This window comes from Rhamphochromis sp. 'chilingali' (assembly GCF_963969265.1).
Source record: "Rhamphochromis sp. 'chilingali' genome assembly, chromosome: 20".
Taxonomy (NCBI): Eukaryota; Metazoa; Chordata; class Actinopteri; order Cichliformes; family Cichlidae; genus Rhamphochromis; species Rhamphochromis sp. 'chilingali'.
The window spans coordinates 23,970,188-23,989,407 of NC_137947.1; the positions used below are offsets into that span (position 1 = coordinate 23,970,188).

Consider the following 19,220-nt stretch of genomic DNA (forward strand, 5'->3'; position numbering starts at 1 on the left):
TCACGGTCCTGGGTCGGGTCGACCCAGTATTTTGAGTTTCTTATGTTTTGGTTTATTTTGCATTATGGATTAGTTATTCTCTGGTGATACTGTTTTGATTACAATTATATTCTGATTCTTTAGTTATCTGATGATGATGTTGATGATGATTATTTCTGGTTTAGGTTTTGTTATCTTGCCCTTATGTTTGGTTTAGGTTGCCTGTGCTTAGTCTTCTCTGCCCGTATGTCCCTCTGTTTGTCCATGACGTCATTATGCCTGTTTACGAGTCTGTCTCTGTCTGGCGTGTGCTTCCTGTTTTATTTTGTAGGTCTGTGCCCTTTGTCAGTGCGTTCAGCTTTGTGCTCTCCCTGTCTCGTCAGTGTAATCAACGTCAGCCGTGTCTCCCAGCTGTTTCCTCTTTGCTCCGTTCACCTCTTGTATTTAGTGTCTGTGTCTTCCCCTACTCGGTGTCGCATCGTTAACGTCTGTTTACCCTCGCTTCCTCCGTGTGCTCCGTTTGCCAGCCAGCCTTCCTGCCTACTCATTCGGTTCTTCCAGTTTAGTTAGTGTTTTTCTGTTCTGCTTCTTACCAGCAATAAAGCTGTGTGTTTTGAATTACTTCCGCCTCAGTGAGTCCTGCATTTTGGGTCCTCTCTTCCTGCCTGCCCACACTCAGACATGACAGGATGACAATCACCTAAATGGATAATTATTTCAGAAGGCGACACTGTATCCATGGCAGCATAATAAGCAAATAATCACTTTAAAATGGAAAGAGTGAAAAATAAAAGTAACATATGTTACAGAATAAGGCCAGCAACACCTGACAAGCAGTGTTTAGTTGTCAGAGCTACATATCATATAATATTCCAGCTACGTCAATGGAATAGCAAGTGACGTCTTTTCAAGTGCATACCGAGCATGCTCAGTTTACAGTATACTGCACTGACTATACTGTGCAATGATTCTGTTTCTTAGACAACTGGATACTGCTGGATATGGTGAAATCGAAACACATGTATGCATGCAAGTTTTTCAGTTTTTGCATGAAAGACGACTGTTAAAGTTACTGAGGACTGACAAAATGTAACCAAACTAAAAGCACATCTTTGTAGCCTGGCTCATACATTTATTTCTAGCTATAAAATTAGCTTTTACATGTTTTTAGTATTATTTATGATTTTATCATTTTCTCTATGTTCAGTAATCAGTAAAGAATTTAAAATTGCATTAACCTGCATGAAATGCACACTATAAAATAACTGATTATTTCAGGTGAATTTTAAGGGATCTATAAAACCATTTCTTCAGTGTTTGTTCAGTTGCTGAATTAGTAGCCTAGGGAGTTCTGATCCCTAGTAGCGCTGTGCATCGGTTATAAAATAACCCCAATGCTTCCACTTCCCTGAGTATGTCGGGTCCTCTTGGGTCTCCGTTATGCAAATTTGATCATCAGAGGCCTCTTGCAAAAATCCGCTTGCTCTCTCAATTTCCTGTGACCACAAGTTCTGACTGATGCACCAAAAACAGTCGCTTCTGAGTTCCAGAGCTATCTGCTGCATTTGTATTCAGGAGAGTATAGTCAGCCAAAATGAGTCTCCAATTTATTTTGGATACAACACACATTAAATTCAATTCAATTTTATTTATATAGTGCCAAATTACAACAGCAGTCACATTAAGGCATTTTATATTGGACAGTAGAGACGCTATAATAATACGAAGAAAACCTAAACAATCAAACACTCCAGCTAATGTTTGACCTCAATGCTCAGTGAAAGAACACAATCCATGTTTGATCCCAATGACATTTCAATCTACTGTCAAACCAGCCAATATTCACAATTTAAATCTACAATTAATGATGCATTTACTTACACTGGCAGCAATTTATATAATCAACTGTCTTTTTTAAAAATAAACTAAGAAGAATTCTGTAGCTCTTTCATATACTTTCAAAAGATTTTGTCAATGACAAAATCTATTCAGACAGTCCATGGTTGGTTTAGTTTTTCTTTAATGAGCATCACACGATCAAATAACATCAGCATTCAAGCTACAAAAAGGTTGCTGCTTTTCCTTTCTACTGACCCCTGACTGCTCCGGTCAACTGAACTCGTCAGCATTTAGAATGCTGAATCGATGAAATACTAGAAAGGCTGAAATGCCTGATCTGCAAGCACAACTAAATGCTCTCTGTCCACCAATCAGCTTTACTACTGCATATCTTATACTGTGTGGGACACCCAACAGTGCGCAGTGAGAAACTGCGCCGTAAACTGCTATTACAGTGTTTTACACACATACACACCAAGAGATGTGGCACATATACACACACCGAGACACAAAATGATACACTAATATAATGAATACTGCCAAATGCAGGACTTTAAAGTGCCACGTTTGTTTGAGGGGGGGTAAAAAGATCTCCAGATACATTTACGCCAGATTCTGAAGCTGAGTTTTCTCCTCGGACATCTTTAATCACAGAGAGCTAAACATGTAAAATATTTTACATGTAAACCTTCCTTCAAGTTATTTTTTCTCTTTATTCTAAATGCAGATGAGAAATGGTATCACGTAATAGACCAAATAACCTTTTTTCCCTTCAGAGAACCAACCAAAGTTAGGCTTTTAACAAACCTTCCTTCATCACATTATGAAACTGAAATTTATCCATTAAAAATGGACTAACTCAAAGTGCTTGTCTGGTAGAATGGCACTATTTCCCATGATTATTCAACTGTCATTAGGTGTTAATGGCTTTAGGGCATCAGTGACACAGTGGAGCACTGGCGAGTGGCCGAGTTCAACAGTGTTAACGCTCCTTCCTCAAATTAAAATGTGCCAATTATCTCGAGATCCTGTGATGGCTCTCCAGCAAACACTCATCACTATAGTGGAACATTTATTCACAAACAAGCATATTATTAAGCCGTTCATTAAAACTTGTTTTTTAATGTTCCTACCCGAAATAACAACCAGTGAACAGGTTCTGATACAGAGTAGTTGATAATGTGGTTAAATGGCTGCATGGTAACCTAATAACCTGTCCATCAAATCATTATTTACAGGATTTTAATTTGATTTTAACAGTAAAATTATTTTTCCGTTGTTTAATCTTAATGTGAAGTTGCTGTTGATGGCTCTGAGAAACCAAAGTAAGAAAAGTCCTGATTGGTTTAGAGGGCTTACAGTACATTTTCACATTTTAGAGAGGGTCATAGAGCTGGCACCACATGCTGTAAAGAATATATCACAATCATCTCACAAACTTTGGATTAAAGTTCATTTTAACTGTTAAATCTTTACATTGGCTGAAGAGTAGTGATGATCGCTTAGCAACAAACTTATTTAGATATATTTAGATCCAATAACTAAGATCCAACTAAGAGTCTCGAGCATTTGTTTATCCGCACAACAACATACACTGTTCTTAGGGTGACTGATGAGAGAATAAGCAGCAGAGAATGCAGCAGTAATCTGATGCAAAGTGATGCACTTATCACCAGCAAAGTCTTCATCTTTAACAGCCATGTATGTAATCTAAGTCCCTTCTTGTGAGAAGTTTGCAGCAAGAGAACATGATAAGCGGCTGCAGTCACTGTGAAGCGCATGCCAGCATCAGTGCTTAATCTACTCCGATAAACCATTTAGTGTACACATTTCAGAGTAACACCTATCCAGATGTTTTATATTGTGTTTGCTGCCCTATAGGAAAGAAACAAAGGCCTGGTTCATGCAATGTTATCTTTCCCCCATTGTTACTGCAGAGATGCATATGTCAAACTACTAATAAGAAGACATGGAAGCTTAAAAACTTTCTTAGAGATCAGTTATTACACAGTGGAAAATTAATTTCATGCTTTAATATGTTAATATATTTGTGTATTTCCATGTTGTTTAAAGTGAAATTTAAAAAAATAAAATAACGGTGGATAACATGTATTTCAAACATCACTGTTAAATGATGAATTCAGTTTGACTGAAGAGAATCAGAATTAACCACAACATTAAAACCACTGAAAGCTGAAGTAAGATGCATTCATCATCTCATTACTACTCAATATTCTGCTGAAAATCCTTAAATCCTGGCATTCATGTGATTGTTTCCATCTTAAAACATTCTTGCAGGTCTAGCATAAAGGCACTCCCTGACAGCTGTGTCCTCCTCTAGCAGCAAACACCTTTCGGGAATAGCTTGGGAGAACACTACAAAGAGTCTAAGGTGGCATCCAGAGAGGAATCGACATGGCAGCCAGAAATTCATTGACAATTAGTGACTTCAAGTGTAACAACGGGCAAAAAGACCAGCTCTAAGACAAGGATACAACAGCGAAGGATACTGTTGATTTACTGATGACAGATGGTAAACACATCAGGGGCCTACTGACGCGTGACAAGCTAATCACTTAAAAACCCCTTAAAGCACCATCCTCTGAGGTACCAGACATGACGGACACCACCAAAGGTCCATATGGCTGATGGCTTTTTATTTTATCACCAGTTTAGAATAATTTGCTTGTTACTTCAAGGTGTTTCAAGACGTTATTTAGACTGACCAACAGTCTAAAAGGATTAAATCTAAAATGATATGCATTCATATTCCTTGATTAGTAGAAAATGGGGAAACAGCCAGTAACCACTTAAAAATACCTAAAAATAATACATTCAGTTTCTGCCAGGTCAAGACAGTCCAACTGTTTTGTTTACTATGAGCCAAAGCAAAGAAAAACAACATCTGCTATTATTTGGGAGTCAGGTTTCGAATCAACAAATCATTTGAGCCATACGCACAGTGCTGCACTCACCTCATCTACATTCTCGAAGGCGTTGATGACATCATATGGCAGGCATGACAGCAGGTCAATAACAAACCAAGTCTTAAGGTAATTCATTCGAATCAGCTTGGGGTCTGAGATGACCTCACCGGCAGGTCCAACAAATGTGGTGTGGAAGTTTAAAACTATGTCCACCAAAAAAATGACATCCACAATGCTGTCTACCACCAGCCACGTGACGTTGTTCTGCTTCATCTTGAAGGAGACATTGTAGGGCACCATGATGGCGGTGTAGAAGGTGAGGATGAGGATAACCCAGTCCCATGTGGTCTTGAAGAGGCAGTAGTGCAGGATGATGTGAGGTGGAGTTTTGGGAGTCTCCTGCTTGTACTGAGGTAGGATATCTGAGCCGAGCTGCAGAACCTGCACAAAAAACCCAGTTAATATGTGAAGCTCAGCGCAGACAGGTAAATTGCCACAATGGGGAGCCAAAAATGCTGCAGCTAAGGTTTGCTAATCCTTTTAGTGACTGAAGTTCACCTGCTCATGAAAAATGTGTCCAAAGTTAGCTCTTGTTCATTTACTCCGTTTTCCCTTTCATACACAATATTCATATTTTTATTAGATTTTCACCTACTAATGACATTTAAGCACCATCTCACATCTGTGGACATTTTATTTCCTACAGAATGTAACACTATTTAACTTCAACAGTGGAAAAAAAATCTGAAATTAAATCCAATGAGCGAACCTTACCTCAGCGAGGCGGGAGTGCTTGTGGACGTTCTCTCCTTTGTGAACCGTGGGCTGCAGCTGTTGTAAGACTCCTCTGCTGCTTGTTAGAGCACGAGTCAGCCGGGCAAACTTTCCCCAGCCTGATCATTAAACACGGATAGAAAGCAAATTTTCAATATGAGTCTTGATACTTCAGATTTTTCCAGGGGCTACAACACGCTTTCGCTGCTTGTAGAGTTGTGGCTCTGAAATCACTTTTTTCAGTATTGAACATTTGCTCAGCATCTGCTACGTATGCATATTAAAGCTTGATTATTATCTGGGTATGCAGGGCATCAACAACTTCAACAAGCTTCAGATTTCAGTTTGAATAAATTCATGATTCCTCACTTTTACAAAACACGGTTTCAAGGCTCCTGATACAAACTGCCCACCAAAAGTCTTATAAGCCAAATAGGACAGAACATGATAACAGCCTCTGGGTTTTAAAAAACTGTTAAGTTCTTGGTCCAGGTGAATTAAAGAAAAGTTCATCATAAAATGTTAGTCAACCACTGACAGGATGTGGTTTTCTATAGTCCTGTGTTTAATTTTTTAAGTTACCTTCATGGACATTGTCAGACCACCTGATCATATACGATCTCATGAGATCATGAGTATAGGTCTGTTTATATCTTCTGTCATATGCTTAGAAACATACATTATCATATAGTAGCTTGGAGAACCACTTTTAGCAGCAATAACTTGAAATGTGTGATCAGTCAGTCGCATCTTTTTGGAGGAATTTTGACCTACTTCTCTTTACAATGTTGCTTCAGTTCATTGAGGTTTGTGGGCATTTGCACAGATCTGTTACGTTCCCATCACAGCTTTTTAGGCAGGTTGAATCTGGCCTTCGACTGGACTATGGCAGTTTGTCATAGATTTGCTGCTATGAGTGGGATCACTGTGCTGTTGCATGACCCAGTTTTGACTACGCTTTTACTGTCTGACAGACGCTCTCACATTTGACAGTAGAATACTTTGGCATAATGAGGAATTCATGGTTGAGCAAGCTGCAAAACAAGCCCAAATCATCACCCCTCCATCACCGTGCTTGGTATGAGGTATCTGTGCTGATATGCTGTGTTTGCTTTCACCAAATGTAGCACAGTGCATTATGGTCAACGGACATTGTTAGAGAACTTCTGCAGTTTGCTCAGATGTAGGTTTGTAAAACCTAAGCAGTGCTGCCATGTGCCTTTTTAGAGAGAATAAGCTTTTTCCTGGCAACACTTCCAAACAACCTGTACTTCTTCAGGCTTTTTCTAATTATGCAGTTGCGAAGTTTAACATTTAACATGCTAACCGAGGCCTGTAGAGTCTAAGACAGGGCTGCCCAATCCCAGTCCTCGAGAGCTACTACCCTGCAGCTTTTAGATGCATCCCTACTCCAACACAGCTGAATCAAATGGTTTGATTACCTCTTCAGCATGCCATCGTGTTTGGCAAAGGCCTGATAACAAGCCATTCATTTGATATGGGTGTGTGGGAACAAGGATGCATCTAAAAGCTGCAGGACGGTAGCTCTCGAGGACCGGGATTGGGCACCCCTGGTCTAAGATGAAGCCCTTGGATTTTTGCAGTTTCTCTTAACGTTACACGGTCTGACCTTGTGTAAATTTGCAGGTACGTCTGCTAATGGGAAGATTGTGGCATTGTGTACACACACAAAGCTGAATGCTCCGGGCCAGAAAAAAACGTTTCCTGTTATAGAGGTGGTCACACTTACTGATGATCAATTAATCAAGTGAATTTGATTAGCAGCACCTGGCTGCTACTTACCGTCTTAATTTCTGTGAAAACAGTAAGGGTATACTTACTGTACTCATACAAAAATCAGAGTCATGATAGACATTTTTAAGAAGGGATATTTGTGCACAAACATATACAGTGCAACTTATTGTGTGTTTTGTTTTTATTTCCACAAATCTATCAGGTCGAAAAATGGATCATATCACACAATGTTTAGATTTCTGCATCTTTTGGTCAACAAAATTGCGTGGGTGGCTTTGGTTCACTCTCATTAATGTTGTTTATGGTCACAGCAGGCTGCTGTTTTCAGCAAAAGCAGCCTACTGGGCACCAAGCAGCAGACAGACAAAGTTAGCCACTGGCTGGTGTACACTGTTGAGGATTCAGAATCATAAATTTCACTAAAGAGTTGGTGAAAACTAAAAATAGAGCACAGATGAGTGGAAATATTGGACCTATGTCCAATTAATTAAATTGTGAATTAAAGGATGAATCCTAATTATTAAAAATACCACTCCCTCTCTGCTACATGTGGAAACCGGCAACTGCTAGTTAGTTTAGTGCCCTATAGTGCACATAAATTTATTTTTTATAGTGATGAAATGCATTTGTCCATCAACCCTCCAAACGCTGTTTTGGCAGTATGTTACTACAGTCTCCAGTATCAGTGCAGGGAACACAAACATACATGTCTTTTCATCCTACCTGTTGATGCTCAAGCCTGAACTATAATTTCAGTTTCATGTTAACGACAAACCCCGTTTTTGCCCCTATTACTGGATGCACTCTTGCACTAATTCATGTTCTATTTTATCTGTCTAACACTCATACAGTCCAGTGAATAACTTTTTGTGCTGTGTTCTGATAACTATGAAGATGAGGCACATTTGACTGGTGAATGGTGAAAGCAGGCAGACTGATTTGACTTCTACCTCTGAAGTAGATCATACGGGTCTATCGTGTGTAGTGGAAAAATAGATCTAACAGGATTTTACAGACTCATGTGGCGCCCAAGTATGGATGTACATTCTTTTTTTCCCCATTTTACCTCCTCTCACCCTGTCTGATAAAAATGTGAAGTTAAACAAATTAAATTTGCCCAGAGTCTAACCTTTGGAAGAATCGTCTTCAATAGGCTGTTTAAAGGCTGTGATGTCGCTGAATGTGCAGAGAAACAGGACCACTTTTTCTTGTTCATTACGAATGGGAGCAATCTTCACAAAAAACCAAACAGGCGTCCCTGAAAGTACAAAGAACAGCACACATTTAGCTTCATCACCTGCTTCTTATAAAGGGAAAGAATCAGTGTGTGCATATAGCATAGTAGGAATCTTGATGGCCTTTCAAAACTTTGCATGTTACACCAGCAACAGGAAACAAACAACCCCACATTTTGCTGAGGAAGGCTCCTCTGGTCTGGCTCTCAACCAATTAGTACATTTCTAGAGGTAGAAATGTTCTTGGCTGCCTTTGAACTCTGCTGTATGTTACAGAGGCTCTGAATACATTTGCATGATGAGGAGACTGTGGAAGTTTTCTCTTTTCTCGCATGTAGAGTCGCTACTCACTGTTTTTCTTGTACATCAGTATTTCAAACGAGTTCATCTCATAATTCTCAAATGTTAGTCGCATTTTTTCCGTCGTGTCCTTGTCTGTGAGCTCCCCATACATGAAGCTGGAAAACACAAAGGGAAATAACAATTTGAAATCTTAAAAGAGAAGCAGCTTTCTCTCTTTTACTAAAAGGGTGGTGAGAAAGGTTTGAATGGGAAAATATCTTCAGTGTTAGATTACCTTGTGATATTTTGTTCTTTTGGCTTAAAATCAAGCACTGCTTTGACAACTTTTTGTGTCACTGCATTTACCTTTAAATCATGCCTCGGTCAGGATTTCCTCTCAGTTTCACCTCAGTTATAAAAAATGATATCTAAACTAAGCAGACCAAGCTGTGTAAAATATCAAGTGGGTTAAAATTCATATAAATGTATCCTGAAAACATAAAAAGACAAATGCAGCCCTGGATGCTCATTGGCCAAATGCAAATTAAACCTGAAGATGGGTTAAGCAACCACGAACACTTTTAAGCACACTACAGAGACATTCATCTCACTTTACTTATTAGTGCCAGCCTCAGTAGCAGCCTGCTCCAGCGTGATCTAAATATAGTCTGTTATGAAATACAAAAGGAAGGCTAAATTTAATGAGACTAAATTCTGATGCTGCAGAGACTTTTCAGACCAGCGCTTGATGTAACATCAGTGACGAATGTCCTCATCTCACACCTCCCGTCTTTCCCCTGTGCGGGGAGGAGAATGACATTCTTCAAAGAAGAATATGTAAAAGCAATTCCTCAAATCACTTCATCATCATCATCATGTGTGTTTATAGAAGGATGTAACTGATGTGCAAAAAGAGCTCGTTATTAGACTCTGGAGAAATGAGCATACATCTTATGTTTGAGTCATCTTCAAAAACATTAAAAATCCATAATGTGAATGTTTTATGAGCTCATAATAAGGCACAGGATTTTTTTTTATTTTTTTACATCAAATAAAAATAACTTAAACACCAGGATGATTAAAGGTGCCGGAATATGTCTGAAGAGAAAGTGGCTACTACCTAAATGACTGTTTTTTTTAAATGGTTCAGATTAAAAAATAAAATTGATCTGGAAAGTGATCTTCCAGTAGAGAACCAATGGACACAGCTAAAAAAAAACTGCAAAAAACCCCCCAGAGTATCGACTCATGTAAAGAAATGCAGCATATATGAATTATTAACATGAGAACTGTGTAAGCTGCTGAGTATATAGCCAGTGACTCTATTCCTAACATACAGCAATGCATAAAAAGACAGTGTTGTATAGTTATCTTCCATAAGCAGTTAAACACTGGCAGTAACACCAGCGCTGCCAGGTTTTAATGAAATAGCTGGTTTTTGTTTTGCTTCTTGCTTGGCTCAGATTCAGCCTTTATGACCATGTTGAGGGCTGAGATATATCAAATTTTCTGCTTTCACAGTCACTGCCATGGGAAAATCACTTTATTACTGTGGTCAAAATAGCCTTTTATACAGCTGGAGTATTGTAATTATGTATTTCAATGCCAGTTAAAATATATATATTTAAGAGAGGTTGGCACAAGAAACTGTAGTTTCAACCTGAAAGTCTTTTGTTTTTTAATAATACCTTTTTTTTCCTTAATTATTTGTGTTTAATGTAACTTTTTAAAGTATTTCTTTGTGTAAGAATAATGCCCCATTTAACATGATAAAATTAGACGTTTTTAGAGATTCTTCTGACAAAGCAGTAAAGCACCAGGAAATCTATTCTTCTTCTTCTTCTTTTTCCCACGCTAATAGTGTTTGTGCCACAAAAAACTGTAAAAAAGTATTAACGTTGATGATATTTTTCAAAATTTCCACCACTACTCAAGGTTTCAAATCCCTTCTCTCGGGATAAATTAAATATTGATAACTATAAAATAATAATAACCGAAAAAATAATCTCAAAGAAAGGAGGCGATGCTAGTGTGTGCCGCTTTCCTAACATCTCCCTACAGCAAGACTACCTCACAAAATGCTTACCCTGTGATTTTATAAGGCCTATAAACAGCCCCTATTGGGTGTTGCTAATAGATCAGCAGTTGGCTTTTGTCATACATATTTAATAGCAATTATTTGCCTCTGTTTAGTTCACCAAGATCCTGCTTTAGACTTAAGAAATCCCCACAAAGAAATACAGGAATAAACGTGTGAAGAAGTGTAGCTACAAAGAAACAGGAATAACCAATAAAATGCAGAAATAGAGAAATGCAAGTTTATATACGGAAATGTTTTGTTTCATTAATTCGTTCACTGATAACTACTAATCACCGATTCCTCTTTTTACGCTCATCCTCACTCTTGTGAGCCGTTTGATAGTAAGTGCTCAGTATGATCTTTTCACCACAATAATTAAGTAATTAGTGATGAATATATCTCTCAGTGTGTTCTCCTACAATTCATTACTACCTATTGCAGAAATAACGCATTAGTGATTTATTAATTATCAGGTTTCCTCCCTCACTCGTTTTCTGCTTTCCATCAAAGACATTTGGGAGATTTTAAGTTTGTTTGTCTCCCTCTTTCAAACAGAAGCCTGCACTTGATTTACCGACCTGATATTAAACCACAACAAACCATTACACATTGGCTTCAATATTTGTATTGGCGAGTGCTCTGCAGCTTATGTTTGGGCACCCGAGGGTCTAAATCAGTAATAGCCGCAGTGCTGGCTGTAACAAACACCATCTCCCGCAACAGATGAAATCTCCCACGTTTTTCAGATTTGGCAGCACCAACTGTTTCACTGGGATCCTATTAATATGGTGGTTAGTGGCATCCTTATTGTAGGCACAACAAACACAAGTCCTGAAATGATTTACTCACTCCAATAACCTTTTATTCCTTTATGTTTATGTATATCTACAGGTTTACCATTATAGTCGGTGATGCAAAGGCAGTTTCAGCTGTTACAAGCTGATTACATCACAGATTTGTGTCTGGTTTCCGGCTCTGTGGCGGTGCAAAAAAACCCAAAACAATCTGCTAGACTGTGTTTAACTATGGGAATATCATATCAGATCTAATTGAGTGGTCTGTGTAATTTGAACTTCCTCTGGTGAGATGCTCTGGCAAAAAGAATTGATTCTCCTGTCAGTTGGGTCTCGTATAAAGCCAGGCCTTTGACATAGCAAAGTTAGCCCCACAGTGTCACTAATGACTGTGTATCCACATCTTAATTGTTAGGTTTAAGCTGATAGTTGTATTTTTAGGTTTGAATTTGTGACAAATAAATCAAAAACTGATCACTCGGCTCTTCAGCCCTGCTAGAGACGCGGCTTTATAGACAGCATTATCAATCCCATGTCAAGCCCAGCAATTTGGCCCAGACTGAAATATCCCACCAATATTGCCATGAAATCTGTTCTGATCCCCTGACTTTTCCTACAAATGTGTCATTGAAGTTGGCATTTATGATTGGGAGTGTTAGGTCATGTCTCCTACCGGATTAAACATAAATAAACTCTGGTGATCCTTTAGGTTATAATGCAGGAGGAACAGCAGTAGTGGTTTTTGCATGTTTGTCACACTTTTTGTTTACAAATTATTACAAGTTCAGTTTCACTAGCAACACCCAGCACTGATTACTGGCAGACCTGTTGAATCAAGAAAACTTAAAAGTGAAGTACACTAAGAGATCTCAAAACACAACACATCATGCCAGAATTTAAAGAATTCAATATAAAAGTCATTGTAATCTCTTGGTCTGGAAAGGGTTACAAAGCCATCTCTAAGGATTTGGGACTGGAAGCAAACACGGTGGGAGCCATTATCCACAACTGGAGAACACTTCATAGAGACCAGCCTACCAAAATTACTCCAAGAGCACACTGACGACTCATCCATGAGGTCACAAAAGAACTCAGAATATCTAAATAACTGCAGGCCTCACCCTCAGTTAGGATCAGTGTCCATGATTAAACAATAAGAAAGAGACTGGGCAAAAATAGCATCTATGGAAGAGCTCCAAAGCTGACCAAAAAGAACAAAGAGCCTCACATTTGCCAAAAATGTCCAGCCATCAGTTCATGCTCTGAAGCTCAAGCACACTCGAGTTATGCAGCAGGACAATAATCCATAAAACACCAGAAAGTCCACCTTGACAATCCTGCAGTGTGGCTGAATTAAAACAATTGTCTAAAGAACAATGTGCAAAAATTTCTCCAAAGCAATGTGAAAAACGGCCAGTCACAAACACTTGATTGCAGTTCTTGTTGTCAAAAATGGCACAACCAGTTGTTAAAAGAGCAGTTAAATTTTCACACAGGCAGGTTTGGATAGCTTTTTAACCCCCTAATAAATGAAAATATCATTTAGAGTGTGCACTTTGTGTTTACTCAGGTTATCAAGGTTTAATTAAAGTGATAAGATGATCTGGAATATGTAAATGTACCTCAAGTACAACTTCACTGTACTGAACAACAAATCCCATTACTGCAGACGCTGCACCTGACCAGAAGCACCTCTTGCTATTTCATTAAAAAAATAACAGAAAAAACATTTGCATGTACTGCTGATGGGTGAATGTTCCTCTTATTCTGGTAATTAACAAGCAAATTTGCGAAGAAGTTCAATCTGAAAACACTACATATAGTCAGTTGTGGCATGTAGGGACTATTTGCAGTATAGGCTATATTTTCCATTTCAATTAAAATAACTCCAAATATTCATTAAAGGCAGATCTCTCGGATCACAAGCAACTACTGATTACATTATCCTCCTTAAATAAGGCTTTCCCACCTCACAACATCAGTGCGCTCTGCTTGGTGGTAGAAGGTGTAAATGCATAAAAACAAAGGAATTCACAGTAACTGCATCCATAACTAAAAATGGCTACTATTGTGACAGAACTACATATTAAACTGTCTGATGTCGGATCAAACAGTGCCAACCCCATATAGATCTTTTAATCACAGGACCCAAAGTAATACCATACCTATGTGATCAAAGGATCTAAGTGAGGGCTCCACACATTTCTTTTTAAATGGAGAAATTTAAACTAACTTGATTAAACATAAAGTGTGAATATTTTAGCATTGCCAGGAGCTCATCGAGACAGCAGCGGCCATAACATGTTCTCAAAGTGTCACTGAACAATCTTATTTATTTATTGACGAGAAACAGCTGTAAAAAAAAGTTAGTGCCATAACAACTAAATGCTTGAGGGCTTAATGAAGTATTTTGAGTCTAAATTTAAAGTTTTCAGTAGTACAGTACAATACAGTACATTACCTTGTTCTAGGCCAGGTTCGTGTTCAGTGTTGGGTTAAAATCGTCTGTAAGCTCCAATTTTTTTTACTGATTCTTTAAATTTTCAGTACTGTAAGTGTAAAAAAAAAAAAGACATTCTGCTGAAGGAATACATTTTTACGTGCAACTTTTTGAGCTGTACGTTAGAAGAAAGAAATCACAGCAGTGCAAACAGTATCAAGTATCCCTGGAATTTGCACACGTTTAGTTGTTTGACTGCTGGACCTAACTGCACTTATAGCAGCCCATAACATTCAAATAGATCAAGTCTGAAGTAAATCTAATGTGTAGAGCTGCTCTCTTGGCGTATTTGTACGACTGGTTTTATGTTTTGTTTTTTATATTCTTTATACATCCCTGGCACTCATTCTAATGATGTCTTTGAATGAAGACAGCTCTTAATTAATCTACCAATTATGTGCTGAAAAATAGCCAAATTACATGTTAAGCCCTCCTTTTACATGATGTAGTTTTAGGTTTTGCCAACCCAGAGCCAGGCTATGTTAAACTTTTAGTTTTTAGTTCATTACTTCTCTGTAATTAACAAATAATTGTTAAAATGAACAAAGCTAATGTTTATGTTGGGATGTGTTCTTGAAATTCTCTTAATAAATTTAAATACGTGTGACAGTTTCTTGTTTTTAGCTTTTAACGTACAATATATTAATAGATAGAGTTCCCTTTTGCCTACCTGCAGGTGCTGCTTTTCTGCATCACCTCTGCTCTGTGATACCCCGACAGCTTGCAGAAACCATCATTGCTGTAGACGATGGGCCAGTCCACTATCTGAGCATTTCCCAGGACAAAGTTGGTATCTGTTTTAGAGTGAACAGGAAATAAAAAGGGCAAATAACTCGCAGCATTTCCTAAAAATAGCATTGTAGTGTAACATACTTCAACTACAGGGTAAGGGAAAAGACCTGTATCTTAAACTGAAAAAGTAAAAAAGTTATTGACCACTATCCATCTATATCTGTATCTCTCTTTCTATTTTATAAGCATATGTTTATCTTAGTAATATCTATCATTAAAAAGATTGGTGACTTAAAGCAGTTTAAAGATTTTTATTAGAGTCCACGGTCGCCTACGGCTCATTAAACACTCAGGGCAAGTGTAAACAAATGTAACCAAACATAAACTCTTTGCTTATGCAGAAAGCATCCAACTATCTGCTTCATTAACTTGCTTCTTGGCAGTGCAAAAACAGGTTTTTATTGCTTTTTTATATTTACCTATGTAGAGTTTGTAACAGGCCTAATTGGCTGCTTAATGTGTGTGTGTGTGTGTGTGTGTGTGTGTGTGTGTGTGTGTGTGTGTGTGTGTGTGTGTGTGTGTGTGTGTGTGTGTGTGTGTGTGAAAAAGTAGTTATGTTTGCCATTAATTTATAGATATAGAAAACTGTAAATATCTGTATCTACCCTTTATGGAGAATAGAACACATTTGTTATCATGTGGCATATTTTGAATTATTCAGAGCAAAACGTATTTGTGGCTAAATGTTAATAAGCTTAAATAACCAGACTCGCATGCGTACTTGCTTCCATCCTTTTTTCAACCTGTCAGCAGTTATATAATTAGCCTACTCAAGCTGTTACTCATGTCGTAATACATTAAATAAACAGATAGATTTGCTATTTTTTTTATTTTAGGGGACATTTTAAAAAACCGAGATAAAGTACTACATTGTGCAAATGACTGCAGTGGGTTTTTCTGGGAAACTTTGAAAAACTCAGACAAATTTTAACATGAATATGTGTCACTTTTACAAATAACATTTGCATTTAAATGACAAATGAAATAACTTGTGCATATGCACATTTTGATATTTAAAATGAGGAAAAACATTACGCATATAATGCCTGCAAGCTAGCTCACACAATGACACAATGTTCTACAGGGATCAAAAACAAAGGAAGATTTTGGTGATTTTTATGGATAACATAATAAAATAAAACATACTATGTAGTAGTGGACATAGTGATTTTAGCTAAGATGAAAAACTAAACATACAGGCATAGACTATAACAATGTCACAACACTGAGGTAAAGGAGCAGGAGGGAAGGAATTCAAAACACTGGGTCACAAAACACAGTTTATATATCACATCTAAACACAAAAACACATGAATAATCACTAAAAGCATGGGGACGATGCACAGAACATTTCATGCCAACATGTTATTTTGCAGTGAACACATGTTAATGTTGGGATCCTGGGAGGAAGGAGGCATAAAAGGAGGCATCTGTTAACTCACTAATGGGTTGCAGCAAACATTTCAGATCTGAGCTTTGTAAATTAACAGCATTTGGTCTAGAACATTAAGTGTTACATTACAAAAAGAGAGACACTGACGGGGGGAATATGAGCAGCACGCCAAATTAAACTTCATAGTACCTGTCTGCCTATGTGACAGTGTCCAAACTGAAATGTTTGAAAAGAAAAGAGGGTTAACAGATTACAGAGAGAAACATGCACTGAATGTCAAACAAACAGAGACACGCTTGTGTTTAACTTGAGTAGCTGCTGATAGACATTTAAAGCAACTATCTGAAAAAAAACTATTCTGATTAAGTTAACACATTAGTGGCCACATGAGTGCAGATAAAAACAGAAACAAGCATGCAAACTTAATCACATTTATAACCCTGTGATCAATTTTTTTAAGCTTTGATTTCATCTTTAATAACTTCTGAGAGAAATATTTGCCACTTTAGCTGCTAATGGATTCAACTTTCTTCAGCTAACATCAGCTTCACTTATACACCCATTGCCCCGCTCAGTAGCTACACTTGTTCAACTGCTCATTAACAAAAATATCCAATCAGCCAATCGGCAGCAACTTGACATATGTAGGAATGCAGCCATGGTCAAGATGACCTGACAAAGCTCAATCTGAACATCGAAATGGGAAAGAAAGGTAATTTAAGTGACTTTAAATGTGGTAAGGTCGTTAGAGTCAAATGTGCTGCAGGTCTTGATGGAGGTCCTAAAAATAAGCATTTTGGTTTAATTTGATAAAATGTGGAAAATGTGTAACAGAATGGCAACTGCATAACCTGACAGTGCACTACCATAAACAACAGCAGCTGTTTCAGCAGCTGAATAATCATTCTAACAGCTGATCATCAGCTGGGCCTGAACTGGTAGCATTCTGTTTTTGTTGATTGGTTATAATTATACTAATTTCTGAGATGCATTGTAACAGTTTTCGAGGTTTCCAGGACACTTTTGTGGCACCTTTACTCGAAACAAATAAAAGCGACCTGTTGTGCTTTACCCTATTTTATGTGGGACCAACCGTAAAAGCACCTAAAGTAATGCCAGCATTGCATTTGCACATAACTGGATGAGTTGCAAATATAGTGTAACATTATCAGTGTTGCTCAGTGCTCTTAAAATGCCTGGACTACATACACTCTTCTACAACACTGCTACAGAAAAACATAAATACAAAATAAATTGTATAGCTAACATGACTATGTTCTACAAAAGACAAGGTAAGTTTATATTACAGTATCAAATATAACACTAATATCAATGTAATCTGACGTTGTTTCAGATGTTTCTTCAACCATGCCTATCTTATATTTTTTTGTTAGTATACTGTCATTTGAAAAGACAAGTAAACAGACGTATGCAGGTTGTTACTATGAACCAAATTTTGGGAGAAAAAGTTTCAAACAATGATTTCTAATCTCTATGAGCCAGAATCTCAGGCTTCAGTCTGTTTTTTTCCATGTGATGTTTCTATACAGTCGTCTTCTACAGGGGCAGCACGTAGAACTCTCAGTGCTGCCCCTCGGCAGGCTTCGAGATGTCAGCCAATCAGAGGAAAATAGACTTTAGTAAAGAAATCTAGGGATTGTTTTGGACAAGAGGACGAACTCAGGGGCAACATATAAAACAGGTATATCGAAGACGTTTTTTAAACTTTGAGACATGCAAAGCTAATCTAGTGGAATCCCAGAATAAAAATACAGAGGTGGAAATGAGCATAATATGTACCTTTTTAAGTTACTGACATGTGTAATTGAGCCATCAGTGCTGTTCTTTGTGACTGTTCGTTTCCTTTTAAGACAAGTGCTGAGAAAAATGTTTGACAGGTTTATTAAATGGGGAGTGTAAGTATAGTGAGAGAAGAGAAGATATCTGCATAATTTAAAAGTCAAAGTAGGTGGTGAACTGCTGGGCACGAAAATCAAAAAGTTGTCTTGAACACTGTCGTCAAAATATAGCACAAAGCTAGCTATTTAAAAATGAATGACTGGTACATAAAAGGAATATTTCATTGTTTGCGAATGCCCACCCACCACTGTCTCAGTGGCATCCAGCAGATTATAGTCTCGGCTCCTTTGTTTCAAGCTTGGGAGAGATTTACCGCTCACTAATCCATCATGGGCTGCCTAAGGTCATAAGAAAAACATATGTATCTGCTTTTGTTTTTAACGGGTGGATTTTCTTAAATATATTATACAGCTTAGGAATCCAGACATCACGCTGTAAAGCCAGCCTCACTGTGAAGAGATGCTGTCACTGTCTCTGAGCAGGCTGCTCCCTGTTTGTCATAACACATTTAAATGTAGATATGTGCAGCAGGAGCAGACTGACAGTGAGGCGGAGAGTTCATGCACAGAAACATGGTGGTTTCACATGTGTGAACCCCTATTTAAAAAAAAAACAAAAACAAAAACATAAAGATAGTACGTATCCAGTAATTTTCCCAAAATGTGTCTCATGACAGAGGCAACAAACGCAGGTGGTTCTCTGTCACAGCTAGCTGTCAACTCTCCAGTCCGTGCTGTCACGTCCTGTTGGATCTAAAAAACACAGAAAAGCTACTTTCTGTGTTTTTACTGAAGCCAGAACAGTTGGCTTAACAAATCCCACTTGTCTCTATAAGTTTAAAAAAGAAAGAATCTTAATTTTAGTTCATGTTTTTCCTGAGAAGTCTGGTCTGTGTGTTTTCTTTCAGTGAAATGTAACTCAAAATGGTATAACAGAAAGCCTAAATCCTCTTTATTAACTGATTCATAGCACCAGTTACAACATGGTGCAAGGCTTTCCAGACTCCATGA

The 19,220-nt window shown here is 37.9% G+C and overlaps 1 protein-coding gene across 2 annotated transcripts in view; it reads right to left on the minus strand.

The window, feature by feature from the left end:
• Positions 1-19,220, minus strand: part of kcnh1a (potassium voltage-gated channel, subfamily H (eag-related), member 1a) — a 57,978-nt gene that overhangs the window by 37,942 nt on the left and 816 nt on the right. Inside the window, exons 2-7 of one of the 2 annotated variants that reach the window (XM_080868926.1) lie at positions 16,540-16,566; positions 14,836-14,959; positions 8,861-8,967; positions 8,404-8,532; positions 5,520-5,638; positions 4,794-5,186 (exon numbers count right to left, since the gene is read on the minus strand). In XM_080868926.1, coding sequence (XP_080725052.1) covers positions 4,794-5,186; positions 5,520-5,638; positions 8,404-8,532; positions 8,861-8,967; positions 14,836-14,959; positions 16,540-16,566 — 899 coding nt within the window. The remainder of the gene's footprint in view (positions 1-4,793; positions 5,187-5,519; positions 5,639-8,403; positions 8,533-8,860; positions 8,968-14,835; positions 14,960-16,539; positions 16,567-19,220) is intronic. The other variant, XM_080868927.1, reaches the window with a different exon arrangement.